The 19608-nt window shown below is 38.4% G+C and overlaps 1 protein-coding gene across 1 annotated transcript in view; it reads right to left on the bottom strand.

Annotated features, from left to right (window-relative positions):
* Positions 1-830: 830 nt before the first annotated feature.
* Positions 831-19608, bottom strand: part of arid3c (AT rich interactive domain 3C (BRIGHT-like)) — a 30927-nt gene continuing 12149 nt past the window's right edge. Inside the window, exons 2-7 of the mRNA XM_087810822.1 lie at positions 18214-18286; positions 5820-6003; positions 4853-5103; positions 3663-3938; positions 1827-1916; positions 831-991 (exon numbers count right to left, since the gene is read on the bottom strand). Of these exons, the coding sequence (XP_087666948.1) occupies positions 831-991; positions 1827-1916; positions 3663-3938; positions 4853-5103; positions 5820-6003; positions 18214-18286 (1035 nt within the window). The remainder of the gene's footprint in view (positions 992-1826; positions 1917-3662; positions 3939-4852; positions 5104-5819; positions 6004-18213; positions 18287-19608) is intronic.

Below are 19608 nucleotides of genomic sequence, written 5' to 3'. Positions count from 1 at the left end.
AGCTGGAGGGGAATATTATATTAGAATTCTGTAAATATTTCTTTAATCACTCATTTGAAACTTCTCACTGAACCTGCAGGATGAATATTACTAAAACTAGCTCCATTTCTTGCAACAGTTTAATAGCTAGTTGCTGAAAAATGACTCTTTTTATAATTGCACCTGGATATAGTTATTTGTTAAAGCTTTCTATGGCACATATGATAAATGGAGCTTATTTAACTTTGGAGCCATAATTTGATCTTTATGACCTTGAGTAAAAATGCGAACTAAAGTTTCGATGAGTCGATGAATGAAAAAAAGGAAGGAAGGGAGCCATACAAGTGCAAGGGACATGGAGGTAGGATGGTGGATGAGGTCGTTTGGGGGAATGGCAAGAAGTAATGAAGCTTCATACACATAAGTGGAATATCTTCAAATATCTGCTATAGTTTGTATCTGTGAGCTCAAATCCAGTGTGCGATCATGATGCTGGTGTCAGGTATAAAGTTAACCCTTTTTTACATGTTTCACTGTCCAGATGACAATTTTTTCTATAATGGGTCATTTTCTAAAATAAACAGCATTTTTGGTAAACACCAACAGTTTCCTGTCAGACCCATCATCTCTGACTATGTGGAGTTAATCTGAAATAATCTCCTAGATTATCCACACATGTCGACCCCAGTAATAAAAATCTTCCACACTGCATCGCCTAAAAGAAGAAGGGCCACAAGCAAACGTCCCAAATTCAAAACAGATCAAAAGCTTGTCATGTAGCGAATACAATTATGGGTTTATATTTTAGGTAGCTCATATCTACCACCCAGATTGCAATGAGGCCAGGGTATTCAGGGGAAGGGGTTTTTGTGTCCAAGCAAAGAGGATGTCGAGGATGAAGATGAAGAGGAGGAGCACGAGGGTCGGAACTGTTGGGGACTGCTTTTTCCCTGAGATGGTCCGTGATGGCCAGATATTCCCGCTATGGCCAGCTGCCGAGCAAAGAGCACACCTGAAGAGAAAGACAAGTGTTAATCCAGGTGTTCTCCACTGTAACTCTGTCATCACTAGAAAACAGTGCTAGCATGTAAGTCAAAAATAAATTACGTTCTTATGTTTATTATTATCGATAGAATAGGTTAAAATCTTAAATTGATAAGTTGTATTCAGTATGAACAACCTAAAAAATCAGTATTGAGGGTAGAATAGTCAAAAGAAATTGAACAGCTACAGTTTATTTTTTCAACAAATCTGCTTGGGCACCTACCTAGATACAAATTATTAAAACATAATTAAAAATAGCATTTCATCATTTCAATAACCAAGCACTACACCTTTTTATTTAAGGTTGACAACACAAAATATTGTTTATTTCAGAGCAAAGCTTGTTCAGAAGACAACAGATTACAAGAAAGAATTTAAATTGATTGGACCATATGAATAAATATATTTTTAAATGCACGTCAAACTTTATGAAAATAAACAAATGATGGCTCCTTTCACGTCATTATTGTTCAATGTTATTACATTTGAGAAATAAGGCTATGAGGGTAAAAGGTAAAAAGATATCTTATCCACAGACACATTTTGAGTGCAGCTGTGAAGCAGACCGGTGGACAGACACACACACAAACACACACATCACACAATAAGCCTCATCGACCTGGAAACCACAGGCTCAATTTTGAGATATTTAACTTTTTTAACTCTATTGGACTGCCACTTCATTACGATGGATTTTATAGCAAAGACATCAAATTGCATGGAGGACTAAGCACCAGGGTGCAGGTATAACATATTGAATTTCCTGGCCTGCAATTACATCAGCAAACGGCTGTTCTATTTACCTGTGTAGACAACTCCATTTATTTCTATTGACATGTTGATGCTGCTAATGCCGCTGGTAGACAGGTTCAATGCGCTCTCTTGTCTATCATCTGTCAAGAGAAGCAGAAAGAGAAAAACTCAATATGAGCATTAAGAAAGGGAACAGAAGGAGGCAACACAGAGATCAGTTGTAGCTCATTGAGTGACAGCAGAGAAGGCTGTCATTTTATAAAAGGAGACTGTCACACGGTGTTAGACATTTCCACTACATGCCAAGATGACTCATAACCCAACCAATGATAAATTCAGCGTCATAATTGACACATGTGCTCAGACAAGGATCAGTGCAAGCTGATATCAAACCTTAAGTAAACACACACTTGTCTGAGAGCAGCTGGGTGGGTACAGAGACAAAAGTTCGTCAGTAATCTTAAAATGATAGAGGACCACAGCAGCAGCCAGATATATAGCGTGCCATCATTTTCCATTGGATACTTAAGTGCACAGCCTGTTATTATGACTCATTGGAAAGAGGCAACGATGCAGACAGAAATTATATCACACCTGAACAGAGAGAGCTCTTACTCTTCCTTTAGCTGTCGTCATTAACTCATCTGGACTGATGACTTGTCAACCGCTTAAGCTCAGCTCCATTTATACTCATCAAACTATTTCTTCACATGTGAGCCTCGACTGGATCACACTTTATGTGGAAAACCTGCTCAGCTCAGACAATCTGCAGATGTTTGTGTTTGGGCTCAAGTGTTGGTTTATACACTCACAATGAAAATACTTTTACAAAATGAATGGTATTGTTTTAATTCCCTTATACATTGTGAACCTCTATGCATCACTCAAGAAAGTATAGGTCAAGATAATACGAAAGATGAACTTTAACTAATTTATTTATTTAAATATTTTTTTATCACCTCCTATTACTTACTATGTATGAACTCTATGAACTCTATGGAAACACAAACCAAGGTTGTTTACCTTCCTCTTCTTTACTCGCTTAAAAACAATAAGTCTTCCTAAAATGACTAACATATACGTATAATCTGATGAAAGTCATCATCTGAAATCTGTCAGTGAACAGAGAAGCAGATGGAGTGCATGAATTCCCCTCGACAGATGCAACACTAATAAAGTCAGGGACTCATTCATTCCTTGTGCTATTAGATTGTATAATTTTGAGTTTTGGGGGCATGAGCAGAGTGAAAAGATGATTCTATTCTATGTTAATCTTTGTCTTTTCTTTGTGTGGTCATTTGTCTTTTTGTTCTTTTATTGCATTTATTTTATCTATCGTCTGTGTTGCTGTATGCTGAAAAATAATTTCCCCAAGGAGAACTCCAGAGAGATCAATAAAATCCATCCATCCATCCATCCATCCATCCATCCATCCATCCATCCATCCATCCATCCATCCATCCATCCATCCATCCATCCATCCATCCATCCATCCATCCATCCATCCATCCATCCATCCATCCATCCATCCATCCATCCATCCATCCATCCTTCCATCCATCCATCCATCCATCCATCCATCCATCCATCCATCCATCCATCCAACCACCCACCCAAAATTATTTATTTTCTTTTTTCATGCTTAATTTATTGGAGGACCGTGATTGTGTAAGTGACAGATAAATTGTGCATTCAGACTTAGCTCTGTCTTCTTAAGCTTAAGTCATCTTGGACAACAAACAAAGTCTTTCAACCAAAAATCCCTGGTCTACCATGACTCAAACGTCAAAAAGTCAACGTAAGGATTGTCAACATGACAACATGAATACACGTTAATCAATTGAATAACTATAACCATCTTCTCGCTCCATGTCTGACTTCCTCACCTCTGTTGTTGAGTTTGATATCGAGCGGCAGCTGTGTTGCCATTGCCAGCAGGTTGTGCTGCAAGGCGTGTTGCATCATTCGCTGCTGTTCCTCTGTCACCATCATCACTTTCTTCTCAGGTGGCTCTCCTATCTCTAGCTTCTCCCGGAGCTGCTTCAGAGCAGCAGCCTGGACCACAGCTGTTGCCTGTGCAGCCACTGCTGCTGTGTGGTGACCACTGGAGGTCATGGGATGTGTCAACCGGGGAGGCATGCAGCCCGCCATCACCGACTCCTCTGCAAAGATCAAACATTTGCATGTATGTCAGCATTAGCAAGAACACTTTGGCAAATGTAATGTTCAACGTAAAAACAATAATTTTGCAGAATCAAACTTTGCTGTATAAACACCAGATGAATGCCGATTTTAAGTAGCTTAATACAATTTTTCTGTCCATTTCCTCCCGATGCACACTGAGAATTTATTCTGGGCATGCTGTAAATTTGTTACATTTAGTTGTTTTTTTCCCAAAGTCATACAGCGTGCATCTTATTCACAGTCTTGCGAGGTATCGGAGAGTTCAGAAGACGTCTGGGTCCTCCTTTATTTTGATTTTGTTGTAGCGAAGATAGATATTCTGAGCAAATGAAAACCATCCGTTCCACCCTGTTTTAAGAAATGGTAGAATTACAAGTTTTCTCACATGTATCTTGAGGTAGTAAGATATGCACCCTCCAATTAACACATCTATAAAGTTGGAGGATTGATAGCTTTCAGTTTTTCTGAAAACTATTAAGTGGGGGGATTTTGTTTTGCTTACTTATCTCAGATTTTGGTTTGAAAATGAAAAACATATAAAAACACACAGGTGAGTATATCATAATCATTAAGAGGAGCTTGTAGGCAACAGAAGTGTGGACAGATCTAGAAATAAAATATTGTGACAGTTTGGTTGAGGGGCACATTTTTTATATTTATTTAAGAAAGAACCATGGTTTAAAATAATAATTAAAGCTCATGTTTGACTTAATGAATCAAAATCCCTTCCACACTGATATTGCAACGAAATATATGCTCTCGCATATATCATCATCCTATCCTTTACTCTTTCAATGCTGGACTCACAGCAACTTAGAGACTCGGTAAAGAAGCACGATAATGGTTGACTTTGTGAAAAATGGATTCTGTTGAGGAATATTATGACTCTTACCTTTCTTAATTACGGGCAACTGCGAGATGTGGCCACTGTGGTTGCTATGGGAGGCCATCTGTAAACAGGATATCTCCATGTTTGGTGAAGAAAGGAGAGTTGGGGTGCCCACTGGAGAGTAGCTGAAGATTGCTGAGCCATAACTCTGTCGTCTGCCTTCTCTTCGATTGCTGTCAATTGCTGCCTGCAGCTCACCAGGAGAGCTCAGTCCTCGCTTTTCACATTCATAAGGATAGAGGTACTTCATATACCTAGAGGCCAGAAAGATTTGTGAGTAATAATAGAAAATACATGTAAGCACCTTTTAACCCTTTCCAAACTATAATTAAATACAGGTAATCTGGCTCTATTTTATTTTCTCCTATTTTCCAAGATAAATGACATCTCCATCTCCCTGTAGGTTTTTGATTGAGTTATAAGGGGTTACTTGGGAAGAAGGTATCCACATTGTACTTAAAATATAAACATGATAATCATTTAAAAATGACTGGAATACACACACTGAAACCTATTTAACATACTTACAGTGAGAAACTTCTACTCAACATGTTTTATGGCACCAGTTGATTAAAAAATATTTTATTATTTTTTGTGTAAATGTCAGTAAAAACACACAGACCTCACTGTCCTAATTGACAAACTAAAGATCTATAGCTTGCCATCAAGCACAACATGGAGGAGATCAATCATCAATACCGCCTTGAAGAAAGAAGATAAAAGGACAGCTAGACTGATGAACTTTGCTCTACTACACATGATGGCAACTATCTGCTCTTTAACTCTACTAGATTTCCCCACAGTGCTGTATTAACACCATGATTCAGTTCTTCTGACGAAAAAATAGACAAGACAGAGACGACACGTCAAGCGGTAGATGCATGTAATTTGCAGGTATATACAGTTACAGTATATACATACACACACACATACAGTATAAATTATAGCACTTTTCTGAGCAGATACTCACTGTGTTCGGAGAGTGAAAGCTGCACTTGTTATAGAGGTAGGGAGGTTAAGGCCTTTGGTGATCTCACGCCATATCTTCTTATTGATGACTTCAACTAAGCCACCTTTTTCGGTGACAAGCTTGTAGAGCATATAGAGATCCAACACCTGCTTGGCCATGATAGGAATCCGATTCACTGGAGTCCCTGCAGAGAGCAAACAAAATATCCACAATCAATTCCATTAACTTCGGCCTGTCCATCAATAGGGTGCTGCTCTTTTCTTATAAGAGCAATTTACGTGGATGTGCTCACTGGTCTGATTGCTCTAGAATAGCAGGAAAGTATTTTCACTGACAGTATTTCTTAAAATAATTTACTTATAATAACTTATATTCTTGTTCCTGTTTTGTCACATTACATGAACACTCTTAAGAGATAATTAATTTATGTCTACCGAACAATAAAAGTAAAAATATACCTCACAATGATGATGATCTCATAGTATAATGTAAAAATAATGAACAAAAAACAATGAAGGCAACAAAGCAATCCTTTAAAATATGACACATACAGCATGTGTAAAAATACACGCATTGTAAGATTATTAAAGTAGCAAAACATATTATTATATATTTTAAAACCTGGCTGTAGCATGCAAATGTTTGGGTCTAGATTGTACATAAATTATCTCTGTACGGCTTAGGTGTACTCGGATGTCAAAAAATGGCAAAAAGTATTTTCTTTAAGTGCATTTGAAAATAAAAAGGACATTTTAACTTGGTCGACTGTCAACTATGAATTGCTATACTAATATTATCCGATGTAAGGCACTTGTCCTGGCATCCACATAGTGGTGACTTCACATCAGTTGGAATTTTATATATAAAGGACTGATTCAACTGGGGTATAAAGTGACCCTTTCTTAAACACATAAAACACTTGTTTTCACAAAAAAAGATCATTGTCGATCCTTATGATTCAGTTTAGACTTTTTGAGTATGTTTCTTCTCAAGGTTTCTGTCTTTTAAATGGACGTTTCTCTGTTCCCCGTTTTGTCAGGACCTCATTTACAGAATTCACCTTATGGTGAACCAAGTTTTGTAATGTCCATGCTTTCTTTCACAATGCAGCAAAAATTCTGTGTACATTTCAAAGATTTTTTCTGACTTGATACCGTACATTCTGTTTCCTTTTTATCATAAAAACAGATGAACTCTATCAATCAAGCGTTTCTGGACACTGTAAACGCTCAGAATCCTGATGAAAAGCCAATTGCAGCAGTGCAGTCGTGGTTGTTGAAATTATTTTCCTGCCGATAGTAATAACGTCTCTAACTGCGCTGGGACAGCAGTTTTTCACTCATAACAAGCTGACTGTGAGAAGCATCAAAGACTTGCTACTCCAAGATGATAAGTTGTTTGTATCATATAACTAGCATTGTCAAGCAGTATAATGTGATTTTCTCAACTCAAAAATCAGTTGCTGTGTTACACAACTTTGCACTTGAAGCCTGCAGTCTAGATACAGGCCTACATCGTTTTTCTTTTTAATCTAGATCCTCGTCATGAATTAAGTTTGGATACATTTTATATCCCAGGAATTTTATTTACATGTCACGACAAAGGAGTCATGTCAATAAGTTAGGTTTGATATTTAAGATTTTATCACCCAAATAAGAATACACCAACACCAAAAGAACTGCTCCTTGAAGTTTTTTTTAATTATCTTAATGTGCGATGGTTTGAAAAGCAAAAACAAACGATACAATCTAAAGTCAAGCATCAATCTGTCCCCAGGTGCCAGATTATAGAATCCATAAATTATTGTGCGTTGTTAAAGAATGGGAATTCATCTTGGATTCTTATTAGCAAAGTTAAGTGATTCAGATGATAATTTGAACGAGCAATTAAATGTTGAGCCATGAAGAGAAGTAGCTGCTCTTTGTGAAAACTTCAAAGTGGTTGACCCTGAGATAATTAACCTGCATTTTGCTGATAGACTTCCATTGTGCCCATTGGATTTACCATAATAGGAATCAATAGCTGCAGAAATATAGCGAAAACAACAGCAGTGGAGCCTATACAGCTCTGGATGAGGGGGGGCTGTGAAATATCGTCCGAGGTGGTAAAACGACATCAATTAAGGTTAGTAATTACAGCTTCGTATTGCCATGCTGGCATTTAAATGAATGAGACACTATTAAAGTAAAGATTGATGTTGCTGAAGCCTCTGAAAACAATGGCTGTAAGTCTGAAGGTGGGACATCTGGCCATAGCTCCAGCAGACAAAGACACTCAATGTCAACATATGATCATTTAAGGAGAAACTCACTAAAACCAAAGGTGCAAACATCACCCTCTCAAAAAAAACTCTGAATGTGAATTTTAACGTCTTAACCTTATCTACATTGTGAGTATATTTTTCACCTAATTGTAACCTTTCTTACTGACCTGGACTTTCCAAATTTGACGTAGAAAACTTGGTAATGGTTTGATAACCTTGACATGTGTAACCAGCAACCAAGTTAAGTTATTGGGAAAAGTTTACTTCATTTCATCATTATTTTGTTGAAAGTACATTATATACTTATTTTACCCGTACAAGTATAGAATTTAAGAAATAAGTTCAAGTTTAAAATATTTCTTCTATAGAGGATAGTTTGACAGTAAGTAATTAACAGTATTTTAGAACTTTTTTGACAGAAAGTCTAATCCACTTCTACGATTTAGACTTTTCCAAGATCCTACCAAATATTATTATTTCTCATTGATTGGGCTACATGTTAATGCTGCATGCAAAAGGGTTATTTTAAGGGAAGAAGGGAAACATTTTCCATCACATTGATCATACAACAACGTTAAACCAAATAATATTCCTCAGAAAACGCATGGACAGTCTTTTTCTATGGCTAGGGCTGAGGCAATCAACTTGAGCATGAAAGATGCTCCACACAGTCCAGAGTAATTCATTCTGGATTCAGACTTTGTTTCCCCTTGTGCTGCACAATGAAATATCAGCAGAGCGAGTAAATGTTGAGTCTACCAGCCAAAGGGTTTGGTACAATAAATAATAGTCACAGCCTTTGTCGACACAATCTGAGGGGGACAAGGCTCTAAAAAGAAGAGTTATGTGTTTCCAATTGTGCGGGTGATGTATTTGTCCCACTGATCCCCTGAAAGAGATATAAGGAATAAAAGAAGGCTTTTGTCAGCACCACTATCTCATCAGCTAATGTATCAACTTGACAATAAGCACAAGTGGTCCAAGTGGAAGAAGTCCACTTGCATGTGAGGTATAAGTGGGATGATACTCAGCAACGGAGGCAGCAGCAATCATCTTCATGCTTGGCTTCATCACCTATACACTGCCAATAGTGGGATACGAACTTCTCCTTCAGGTTGACTTTCCTCTTTGAAAAACAGAAATGACCAATTAATGCCATTTGCCATTTGTTTACCTACTGCTGTTCGTTTCCAAAAATGAAGACACAGAAAGAGAGAATCGTGGAAGAATCACAGACTCAGTCTCACATCTTGTATCTCCATATATTCACTCATACCAGGCCCTACCTATTTGACAGACATTTTTAGATTTAACAAACTTTTCAAATAATCAATTGATTAACGATAATCTTTTATTCATATTAAATAATCATTGCCTTGCATTAAAATCCACGTGCTCAGCTATTCTTCAGGTCAGGTAAAGCTTACACTCACACTGAGAAAGTCAAAACAATCTCTCGATTGTGCCAGCTAGTCAAGGACAAGGACATCTGCGTAAGTCAACTGATGTTTTCTCGCACAACACTGGTAAAGGGGGCTCTGTCCAGATTGCATTCAATTAGTTAATATTGTTGGTGTAGAAAATAGCTCGTGAATTAGGTACAGCTAATCCTGTGTATGACAATCTCTCTGACTTGGGTAGTAAACAGGAAGGGGTTAATTTTGTCTACATGAAGAAGTATGATTAAATTATGATTATGTTGACGGGGGAGTACATCAACAACACCTCACAAAACAGGGCTGCTGCTTCCTTTTTACCTCGCTAAAGAGGTTTTTCAAAGAAGTGGATACTGGCCCTACATTTTTCAATATATATATTAATACAATCTTTACTTAATCGAATTATTCTTTAATGTAGGCTTTATTCGATTTTATTTAGTATAGACATGTTTGTTTTGATGATTTTCTATTCAATTCATTGAGTTTTAATAGTTGATTTGGATTTTCTTTGTTTTTTTTCGCTTTGTTTTTATTAAGAAGAAATGCTCACAATGTATAACCTTTCCACTTTCATTAAATAATTTTTCGTGTTGGGCCTGTTGCTTTCTTACCAATGTAATCTTTGTGTGGCACTATACGGATGATAGTTTAGCATGTTCAGCTTGTGATCAGATTTGCAATTGTTATTTTGTAATCAGACTTGTCTTTGTGTTATCACATAATTATTACATGATGTGATCGGGGGAGTGTTAGGAAATGACCATTTTAACTGTTTCAATCATCTAGATTTAACAGACATTTCAAATAATCACATGATTAACTGATAATCTTTCATATTTAATTCATATTCAACAATCATTGCCAACGCCACGTATCTGCTAGACCTAGTGCCACTGCATCCATGTGACACAATTTCTTAAATATTGAGACTGTCACACAGTCAGCCAGGATATCAGCCAAAAATATTGCTGGTGCAGGTGACTGTGCACAGGTGTGTGTCTCGGGCAGCTGACATCCCACAGTGGCCACAACACCCTCACACACCTCCACAGGCATTTGATCGACACACTTATCAGATTACAAGTAAAGTTCAAATAGATCAAGGTTAAGTTAACGCAGGCCCTTACATGATATATATTATCCTTATTATTTCTCTTATTTTTACATTTGCATTTGTTCTGTTTAATTATCCGTTTTAATATCAAACAAGAATTTAAAGTGATAGTTTACCAAAATTCAAACTTCACTCATTTTCTACTCACTCAATTGTTTCCGGGTAATCCGTTCCTTTTTAGAGGTATAGACAAAAATGTACATCCATTTCAGTGATGTGCGGTGAGGTATATAAACCCAAAAGGGTAGCTTATTTAATTGGCTACTGTTAATTTCATATCTTAACAGGATTCTTCACGCACACAAACACATACACACACACACACACATGGTCTTGTTTAAAATGTTAAAAAGACGATTTAAATGATTTTATCAGATGGATGTCCTTGCCTACACCTCACCTGCCAGTTTTAACATAAATCTGTGATCTTTGACAATATCATATGACAATAAGATGGTTTGAAAAAATATATAATTTAATAAATAATTTCTCCTATCCTAAGTCTATATTGAATTGTTGTGATATTTTGTGGGATATTAGTCTGCATCCTCAAGATCTTTGACATTATTCGATTCTGGATGAATATTGATATATAGCTTCATAAACCTGTCATCTTTGTCACTGACTTATGAGTCATAGCTGAAATATTATATTATATTAATAAATATTACCTCCAATATTTAATGATCTGAGACCTTTCAATTGGCTGGTAATCTAAATCTAAATTTGTTTTAAACAATCAATAGATATAGAAAAAATTAATGAACTGATAATAATTTTTAAAAAAGAATTGGCATCGATTTTAACCAGTAAAGTGTTTGACTGTGATAATAAAGCATTACAAGGAAGACGCAGCTGATTAAACGCTCATAATTAAAAACGTTTATTTCCTCCTACTGAGAGTTTGGCAAGTCAGCTCACAAACATTTTGCTAAGTTACCATGACTCGATCACACATTGTTATCAGTGATGCTGTAATGAAAGGCTAGAATAGACCCGTCTTATGTTGCTTCTGATTGGTTAATATTGCGTGGTCCCATCTGTGATAGACCCGCCTTTTGTTGCTTCTGATTGGTTATATTGCGTGGTGCCTTCTGTGGTTGGTTAGATTTATGCAAAAAGGACTAAAGCTTATTATTGTGAAAAAAATAATATTGAGTATTTGAGTTGTAGTTGAGCGAAACAAACAATAATTGATTTAACGCAAAAATGTAGTTTTCAAATATTCTTTTGGTGGTGGAAGGTACCGCCTCTGGGAAATTGAGTTTCTTGCCGAGGTCAACCTCCATTTCCCATCGCTGTGCTGATTGCAGGAGGTTCTGCCTGGCTTGGCTGTGGACAACAGGTCTTTGACCTTTTTCTGCAAAGGTGATGGTGCCCAGCAGTGGTCTTGCTTTGGTTGGTTGCTTCTTCCTCCTCTCTTGCTCCAGGATATCTGCAAGCACTGCCAACACCTTGTCATGGCGCCACCTGTATCTACACTGGGTTAAAGTGGTCTTGCACCCAGATAGAATGTGCACCATTGATCCTTTATCACCACACAATCTGCACAGTGAGTCCTCCCTCATCCCCCACCTGTGCAAATGTACTAGGGTCGGTAAGGTGTTGTACATTGCTCGGAGTAGAAAAGATATCAGGAAGGGCTCCAACCCCGACAGTTCGGTCCATGTGATGGATCTCTTGTGTGTGTGTGAGGGATTTTCCACCTCGTCCATGCTCCTTGAGTTGCAAGCTCAATGGATTTTGCTCTTCTCCCTTCTTCCTCAAGGTTTCAGACTTCCTCCTGGATCAAGGCTCTCTTCTCCCTAGGGGTGGACTTTAACCACTGCTGAAATGTGATGAACCTATGGTAAATGGTAAATTATGTCTTTCATCCTAGGAGAACATTCTGCCTGGGTAATCGTTGTGCTGGCGGCCCACTTGCGGCCAGATATTGTTCTGACTCCTGCTTCCCTGGTGAGTTGGTTTTCAGAGTCCTTGTATGTCAGGGAAAGTCTGCACTTGGCAACTTTGAACTCTTCTACCACAGATGACAAGGGAAGCTGGAGCTGGCCCGACCTTATGTAGAGCCCCACAGCTGTAAAGATAGGGGGTATTCCATCTACAAATGTGTTTGTTGAACTTCCTCTCCAATGCTTCAACAGATGACAGCACCTCGTACACGGTGAGAAGCCACATGAGTCTCGGGAGTAGGCCATGTTGGTAGATCCAGCACTTGTATTTTCCAGGCAGGCCAGTTCATGCTGAATAAGATAAAGTTAAAAAAAGGGTCTATCGAAAAATACTTTTGCCCAGACCAACGCAGCAAGGTAACGATACAGACAACAAATGAAAACAGTAATTAATACATCTTAAGACGTATCCATAAACTTTAGATTCATTTTTATTTTACTGAAAGGCAGTTGTACCACACAAGACATGTGAATGTTTCCAGTAATGTCATCTAGAGAGAATTCTGTTTGCACCATACTACATTTTTCAACATTATTTAAATATTTGTTTGGATATGATTATAGAAGAAATGTATATTCTGCTCTGACTTGCCGTTACTACGTATCTACCCTGTCTTAAAGTGGTCACACAAATAGCAATAGCAATTGGATATAAGAAAATGCTCATAGGTGATCATGTGGCCTGTTGTACAAACAGGTTTGATACAAATACATTCAATAAATTTAAGCAAAAGCATTATAAATTACCCGAATCAATTTTTGTTTGTTAAAAACTATATACAAATCAATATTGAGCTTTTTTACTTCTGACTAGGAAGGATGCAACGGCTTGAGTTAGAAAGTAAGGCAATGTGTGTCATTACAAGCAAAATAACTTTTTAATTAGCCTTTTCTTAAATCACACATTGAGCTAATTAGACAGCAGACAAAAGTAGAGAAAGTGCTGATGCCGTCCCTAGAGCTAATTGTGCATTAATACGAAGAGCCAGGGGCAAGCGGTAAATCACTCTGGGTATTTATCATCAAACAATGGTGTCCATCTGACCTTTGTTTGCTCAGCTTCTGAATATCTCAGCTACACACACAAAAAAGTTCTGACCATCAAACTAACAAGAACAACAACCAGGAAGAAAAGATAAGATTCATAACGCTTCTAATAAAATAGCTTGAAACATTCCATCATTTTATTTTGTGTTGTATTTCAGAAGATAGATAGTGGGCTTTTTCTGGCTACAGTCGACATAAACTATCTGGACCGTTTTTGGCTTTGAGAAATCAAAACATCAAGAAGAAGTCGCTGCACTACTGCATGTCACCATCTTAGAATGACAACTAATACAACAGACAGACTTAGAGGGCGACTAAACGTGTCACCAAACTAGGAGCAGAACACAAGAACGAACCAGATACAGCTTAGACAAAGCTTCAAGAACAATGGAGGAAAAAAGTTGCTCATATTCGTACCAGAAGAGACGCCGAAAAAAAAAGGTTAGAAGAAGGGTGGCAGTTTAAACTAGCGCAGGGGGGAAAACAAGAATGAAGCAGAAAAGTAGAAAAAACAGAGTAATACATTTAATCAATTTACTGATATCAATTCCAAATACCAGCATAGTAGCGATTACATAGATTACACTGGAACCAAGTGGTCAGTTAAAAAATGTTCACACTAGTTCCACAATTGGTTATATCGAAGTAAGTTAAGTAACATCACAGAAAGAAACCACAAAGTAAGATCAAGTGAAAAAAATATCATATAAAAAATAAATGGGGCAGAAATAAGATCTGTTTGATAATAGTTGAATATTTGTTGATTGTAGTTTGTAATTCAGTTGATTACAGTTTAAAATGCTTGAAAAACAATGGGGTTAGGTAAGTGCATGATGTACACATAATGAAAAATTCAGCAAACGCATATCTGTAAATTCCCTGCTATGGACATGATTTTGTTATTGTACACTGAGTTGAAATGACATTGATGAACAACAGGTTTTTGATATGCTGGAACCACATTCAATGTGTTCTACTGCTTCAATCAATGAGTGAATATGGTCAGAGAGATGCAATGTGTCCGTTATTAGCATCACTACAGCTTCTTTCACAGCCACTAATCGCTTTTTTCAGCATCACATATTCGCTTGACAACAAGCTTTTTAGACTCATTTCTGCACAGACCACCTTAATTCCTCATATTATATTGAACATTGCATTCAGTCAGTTGTGCACTTTAACAAACATACACAAGACCTGACTTAAACCCTTGTGATTCTCCTTGTTGAAGTTTGGACAGCCTTGGTTATGAAACGTGTGTTGTACCGCATATGGCTGTGGGTTTGGTAAAACAAATGTCCAGAACAGGGAGGTCGTGGTGAAACGGCTGCAGGGAAGCGCACGATAATGAAGTAATGATAGAGTTGGGTGGTCACTTGGGTTTGGAGACAGTATAGATTGTTGTTGGAGCGCTCAATTAGAGATTGATTTTGGACTTAGTGTAGAGAGACGTTGTCAGTGCAGAGCAGATCAGCCTATTTCCACTCTTGCCCTCTGACAAGTGAGATCAGAGCAGACTGCTGCGAATATCCCAATCAATGTTGCTAAAGACATTGCTGTCACTCTCACCCATGTACACACATCTGCTCCTCAATGACACTCTCACCAAGATTCAAAGTTTCTAACTTATGAGTGTGGAGTTCACAAAACTCTTTTAGTAGTTTAGGTAATTTTCTTTTAAAGACAGGCATGTGTCAATAAAATGTATGTGTGTTTGTCTGCATTAGATTGTTTTTCAGCAACCCACTTAATGTACTGATCACAAAAAAGGGATAATTTGGCAGAACCTATGACGAAGAAAGCGACCCATGGATTGATTTTCTATCCAGCAGAGGACTAATCCAAAAGGTTAAAACTTCACACACAATGCCTTCAAGACATGGATGTGTCAATAAAATTGTACATGTAATAAAATTAAAAGAATGAAATTTGTATCTGTATTATGGATATTGGACACAATTATAGTTACCAAGTTAAGTACTATAACTTTGGCGAAGTATTTAGCAAGGATAATGCAGTTTCCTTACCCCTCACTATCCTTACAACTGCGCTATCAACCTGCTACCAAGTGCCCCACTGCCTACCAGTCGCCTCTACAATGTCTCCCGCCCCGGAACGTGAGACTTATATCTCTGGATCTCTCGCCGCAAGGTTAATTAGACCTTCCTCCTCATGGGTTTCTTTTTTGTGGATAAAAAAGACAAGTCTTCGGCCCTGTATAGATTACCGCAGGGAACCCCGAGGATGGCAAGGTTCATCCCTGCGCCTTCTTCTCCTGGAAGCTCACCAACGCTGAAAGGAACTACGACATGGGGAACAAGGAGTGGAAGTGGGGTCGGCGCTGCAGGAGTGGAGACATTTGCTGGAGGGATCTGAGGTAACTTTCATGATTCTCAATGACCACAAAAAACTGCTTTACCTCCAGACAGCCAAGAGACTCAACTCCCACCAGACTCGCCACTGTTCCTAGGATGTTTTAACATCTCTCTTATCAACCCAGACCCAAGAACACTAAGCCTGATGCCCTCTCTCGTCTTCATGATCCCCCTCTGGAGACACCCATTCCTGAAACTATCTTCCCCAGCTCCTGCTTCATTGGTGTCGCCAGGTGGGATGTCGAGAGGGTCGTCATGGAGGCGCAGGAGGAAGTAACTTATCAAGGTCCTGTGCCTGAAGGCTGCCTGATCGTACCCAAACATCTTTGATCCCAAGTCCTACAGTTGGGACATTAGTCGAAGGTTGGCCACAAATGCACCAGGATGTCAAGGAGTTAGTGGCCGCCTGCACCACATGCGTCGGAGCAAGGCATCTCATCGCCCTCTGTCTGGTCTGCTGCCCGAGGTTTCACATCGCCGTTGAATTGTCGCTGGTCTGCCTCCTTCCAACGGCATGACCACAGTTCTGACCATAGTCTGCTATAGAGACTTCCAACCTCATTGTCAACCACGTCGTCCACCTGCATGAAATCCAAATGGAGATTTTAACGGATCTTGGGCTGCAGTTCACCTCATAGGTATGGCAACCCTTCTGGAAGGCCATTGGTATCACCTCTAGCCTTACATCCGGTTACCACCCTTAGTCAAATGGTCAGTCGGAGAGGGCTAATCAAGACCTAGAGGCTGCCCTTCGCTGTGTGTCAGCACAACATCCCACATCCTGGAGCCTTCAGCTACCCTTGGTAGAGTGTGCCCACAACTCCCTAACCTCCTCCACTAAGGGTACATCTCCCTTCATGGTCGCTAATGGGTATCAGCCTCCCCTTTACCTTCCCAGGATCATGAGGCTGCTGTCCCCTCACTTCATGCCCACATACGCCGTTGCAGAGCTGTCTGGAGACATGCAAGGCAAGCCCTGGGACTATCCACTCTGCGCAACAAGGCACTGGCATATAAACATAGCATCCAGGCTCCCAACTACCGTACGGGACAGCCAATCTGGCTTTCCACCCGAGACCTTCCCATCCAAGTGGACTTCGAAAACTGGCTCCCCGCTACATTGGCCCGTTTGAGATTGATCATATCATCAACATCTCCATCATCCCTCAAGGTACATCCTACCTTCCATGTCTCCCTCCTAAAGCCCGTCAGCTCAGCCCGCTGAATGACCCCCAGCCTCCAACACTGTTGATTGACGACCTTCCAGCCTACAAAGTCAACAAGACATCCGTCGCCGGGATTTCCAGTACCTTATTGACTGAGAAGGCTACAGTCCGGAGGAAAGATCCTGGGTTTGCCGCTCCCTCATCCTAGACCCGACTCTTCTAAGGGAGGTCTACAGAGAACTCCCCAACAAGACGCCGGGTGGCGCTCCTTGAGGGGGGGATAATGTCACGTCCCTCTTCCAGGGGCTTCTATTTTGTATGTTTTTTCCTGCTCCTGCCCTGCTCACTCTCTTTCCCTTGGCAGTCTGTGAGGGCAGGGACTTAAAACTGTTGTTGCTGGACTGAGAAAAAGGACTGACGTTACACGGCCACCATTTGTGGACGTTCGTTGTATTGCACAGTGTTTTTGTCACCTGTGCCATTTTATTGTCTTCCGCATCTTGTTCACCTTGTGAAGTAATTCCTGACAATACACTTGTCGTATTTAGGGTTAGAAATAAAGAATATCTGTATCATCAAATACGTGATACTGATACTCTTGTCATTTATAAGTATCACAGGAAAAGTATTTTCCATTTCAATATGCTTATCAAAATGATCCTTTGTGTAATATTTACAGTTCAATTTACAGTTCTGAACCTTTTATTGAGCAGTGTTGCCTTTTTTCCATTCAAAGAATTGTGGTTTACTCATCCATGGAGAAACTAGAACAATCTAATTTTTTGTTTTGCATTTTATTCATCTTAAAAGTGAGTCCTGTATAATGCTAATCTAAATCTGCATCTAACTGCACTGTATCAGTCTGAGATTCATTTGGCAATTGTTTTACCTCTTTTTACTTAAAAAGATTTGAATAATTGTTTGAAATTTTAAGTGTTTTGCCAAGTCGATTGTGTACAACGTCCAATATTAATGAGACGCATATAGAACCAAAATATAAGTGCACATGCCACACATATAAACATGCTAGTCACTCACCACGTTTCTGCATGAAGCTGAAAAGATCATCGAGAAACTCTTTGCGCTTTTCATCATCGTCTAATTCATAGAGCTGTAAAAGAAGAGGAGAATTTACAGGAAAATAATTGAAAAGCAATTCATATATATTCTTTGTTTTCCAACTGACAATCTTATTTTAGAAGAAAAACTTAAAACATTTATCATGGTCAAGAACAAAAAGTTGAATAACAATTACATTTTTTTAAACATTTGGTCTCAGATTTGATTGAATGGAAATCTCCATAGTCTAGTTCAGATTTGTTTCCCACAAATTGAAGCGATCAGCATCTAAAAAAAATTTCTTTTTTTTCCCAGAAATGAATCTATCTAAAAAAAATGTTTCAAGTCATATGGATACTCTTTTATGTGTAGTCCATTTCCATTCGAGTCCAGTTATTTTAGTAGTGACCTTCGAATTGATACCACTTTTTTTCAAAATGATCCCAATTTGGACTCACATACCGATTGGACACAGAGTAAGTACAGTAAGTTTTGAAATATAAAATATTATTATCACAATAACAGATTTTGAACAATTCCCTTTCTTTTATGTCTGAAAAAAAAAAGCACAGGGACTCTACAATTGCAAGTTAAAGTACACATATGAAACACTGTATTTTTGTATTTGCATTAGAGAAAAATCATAGAAACATCTTGGGATTTGTTTTGTGATAAATTAACAAAAGTGCAAAAATAAACTCAAGTTTCACAATATGTTTGAAATAAACTGCTGTTAACAGAGGTTTTTGAAAATAAAAATTAATATTTATTAATTCAAATTGTTAAGAATAATGTGGATAAGTGCATTTTTTGGTTTTTGGCTGTAAAACATTTGACACCAAAACATGTAATGAGGACCCTGAATATGCAGTGGAACATGTACATGCTGGTAAGTCTCACTGTGCAAAAGCGAAATGGGCTGCATACAATGCACATTACAAGCTCTACCTGGCATGTAGCTTTAATGTCAGTCTTTGAACTGACACCACTTCAGATGACAGAGGCAATATATATATATATATATATAATATATATATATATATATATATATATATATATATAAATCCAGTAAGTCACTGGACAAAAGTGGTGGACTGTCATCATTTTGGTGTAAATTTCATGACCACCAAGCCTCACAACTATAGAACACTTGTGTTTTAATGTTTGTTAGTTTTTTTAATTACTATTTTAGCCACCAACGTTTTTCCATGGGATTAAATGCAGTCATGCTGGTCTTATCTGTGCCTCTTTATATATTTTGTAGGACAGCTTTGGTTATTGGCAAATCTATTACTCTCCATTCACCCTGGCAGCAGGCAAGTCAAAAGAGGCTTTTAAATGGGCCCCTACCCTTGATGGAAATATGTTAGGGCC

This window comes from Callionymus lyra, chromosome 1 (genome assembly GCF_982586985.1).
Source record: "Callionymus lyra chromosome 1, fCalLyr1.hap1.1, whole genome shotgun sequence".
NCBI lineage: Eukaryota > Metazoa > Chordata > Actinopteri > Syngnathiformes > Callionymidae > Callionymus > Callionymus lyra.
Note: the sequence above shows the minus strand (reverse complement) of the source record. Positions and strands in the feature narration are given on the sequence as shown.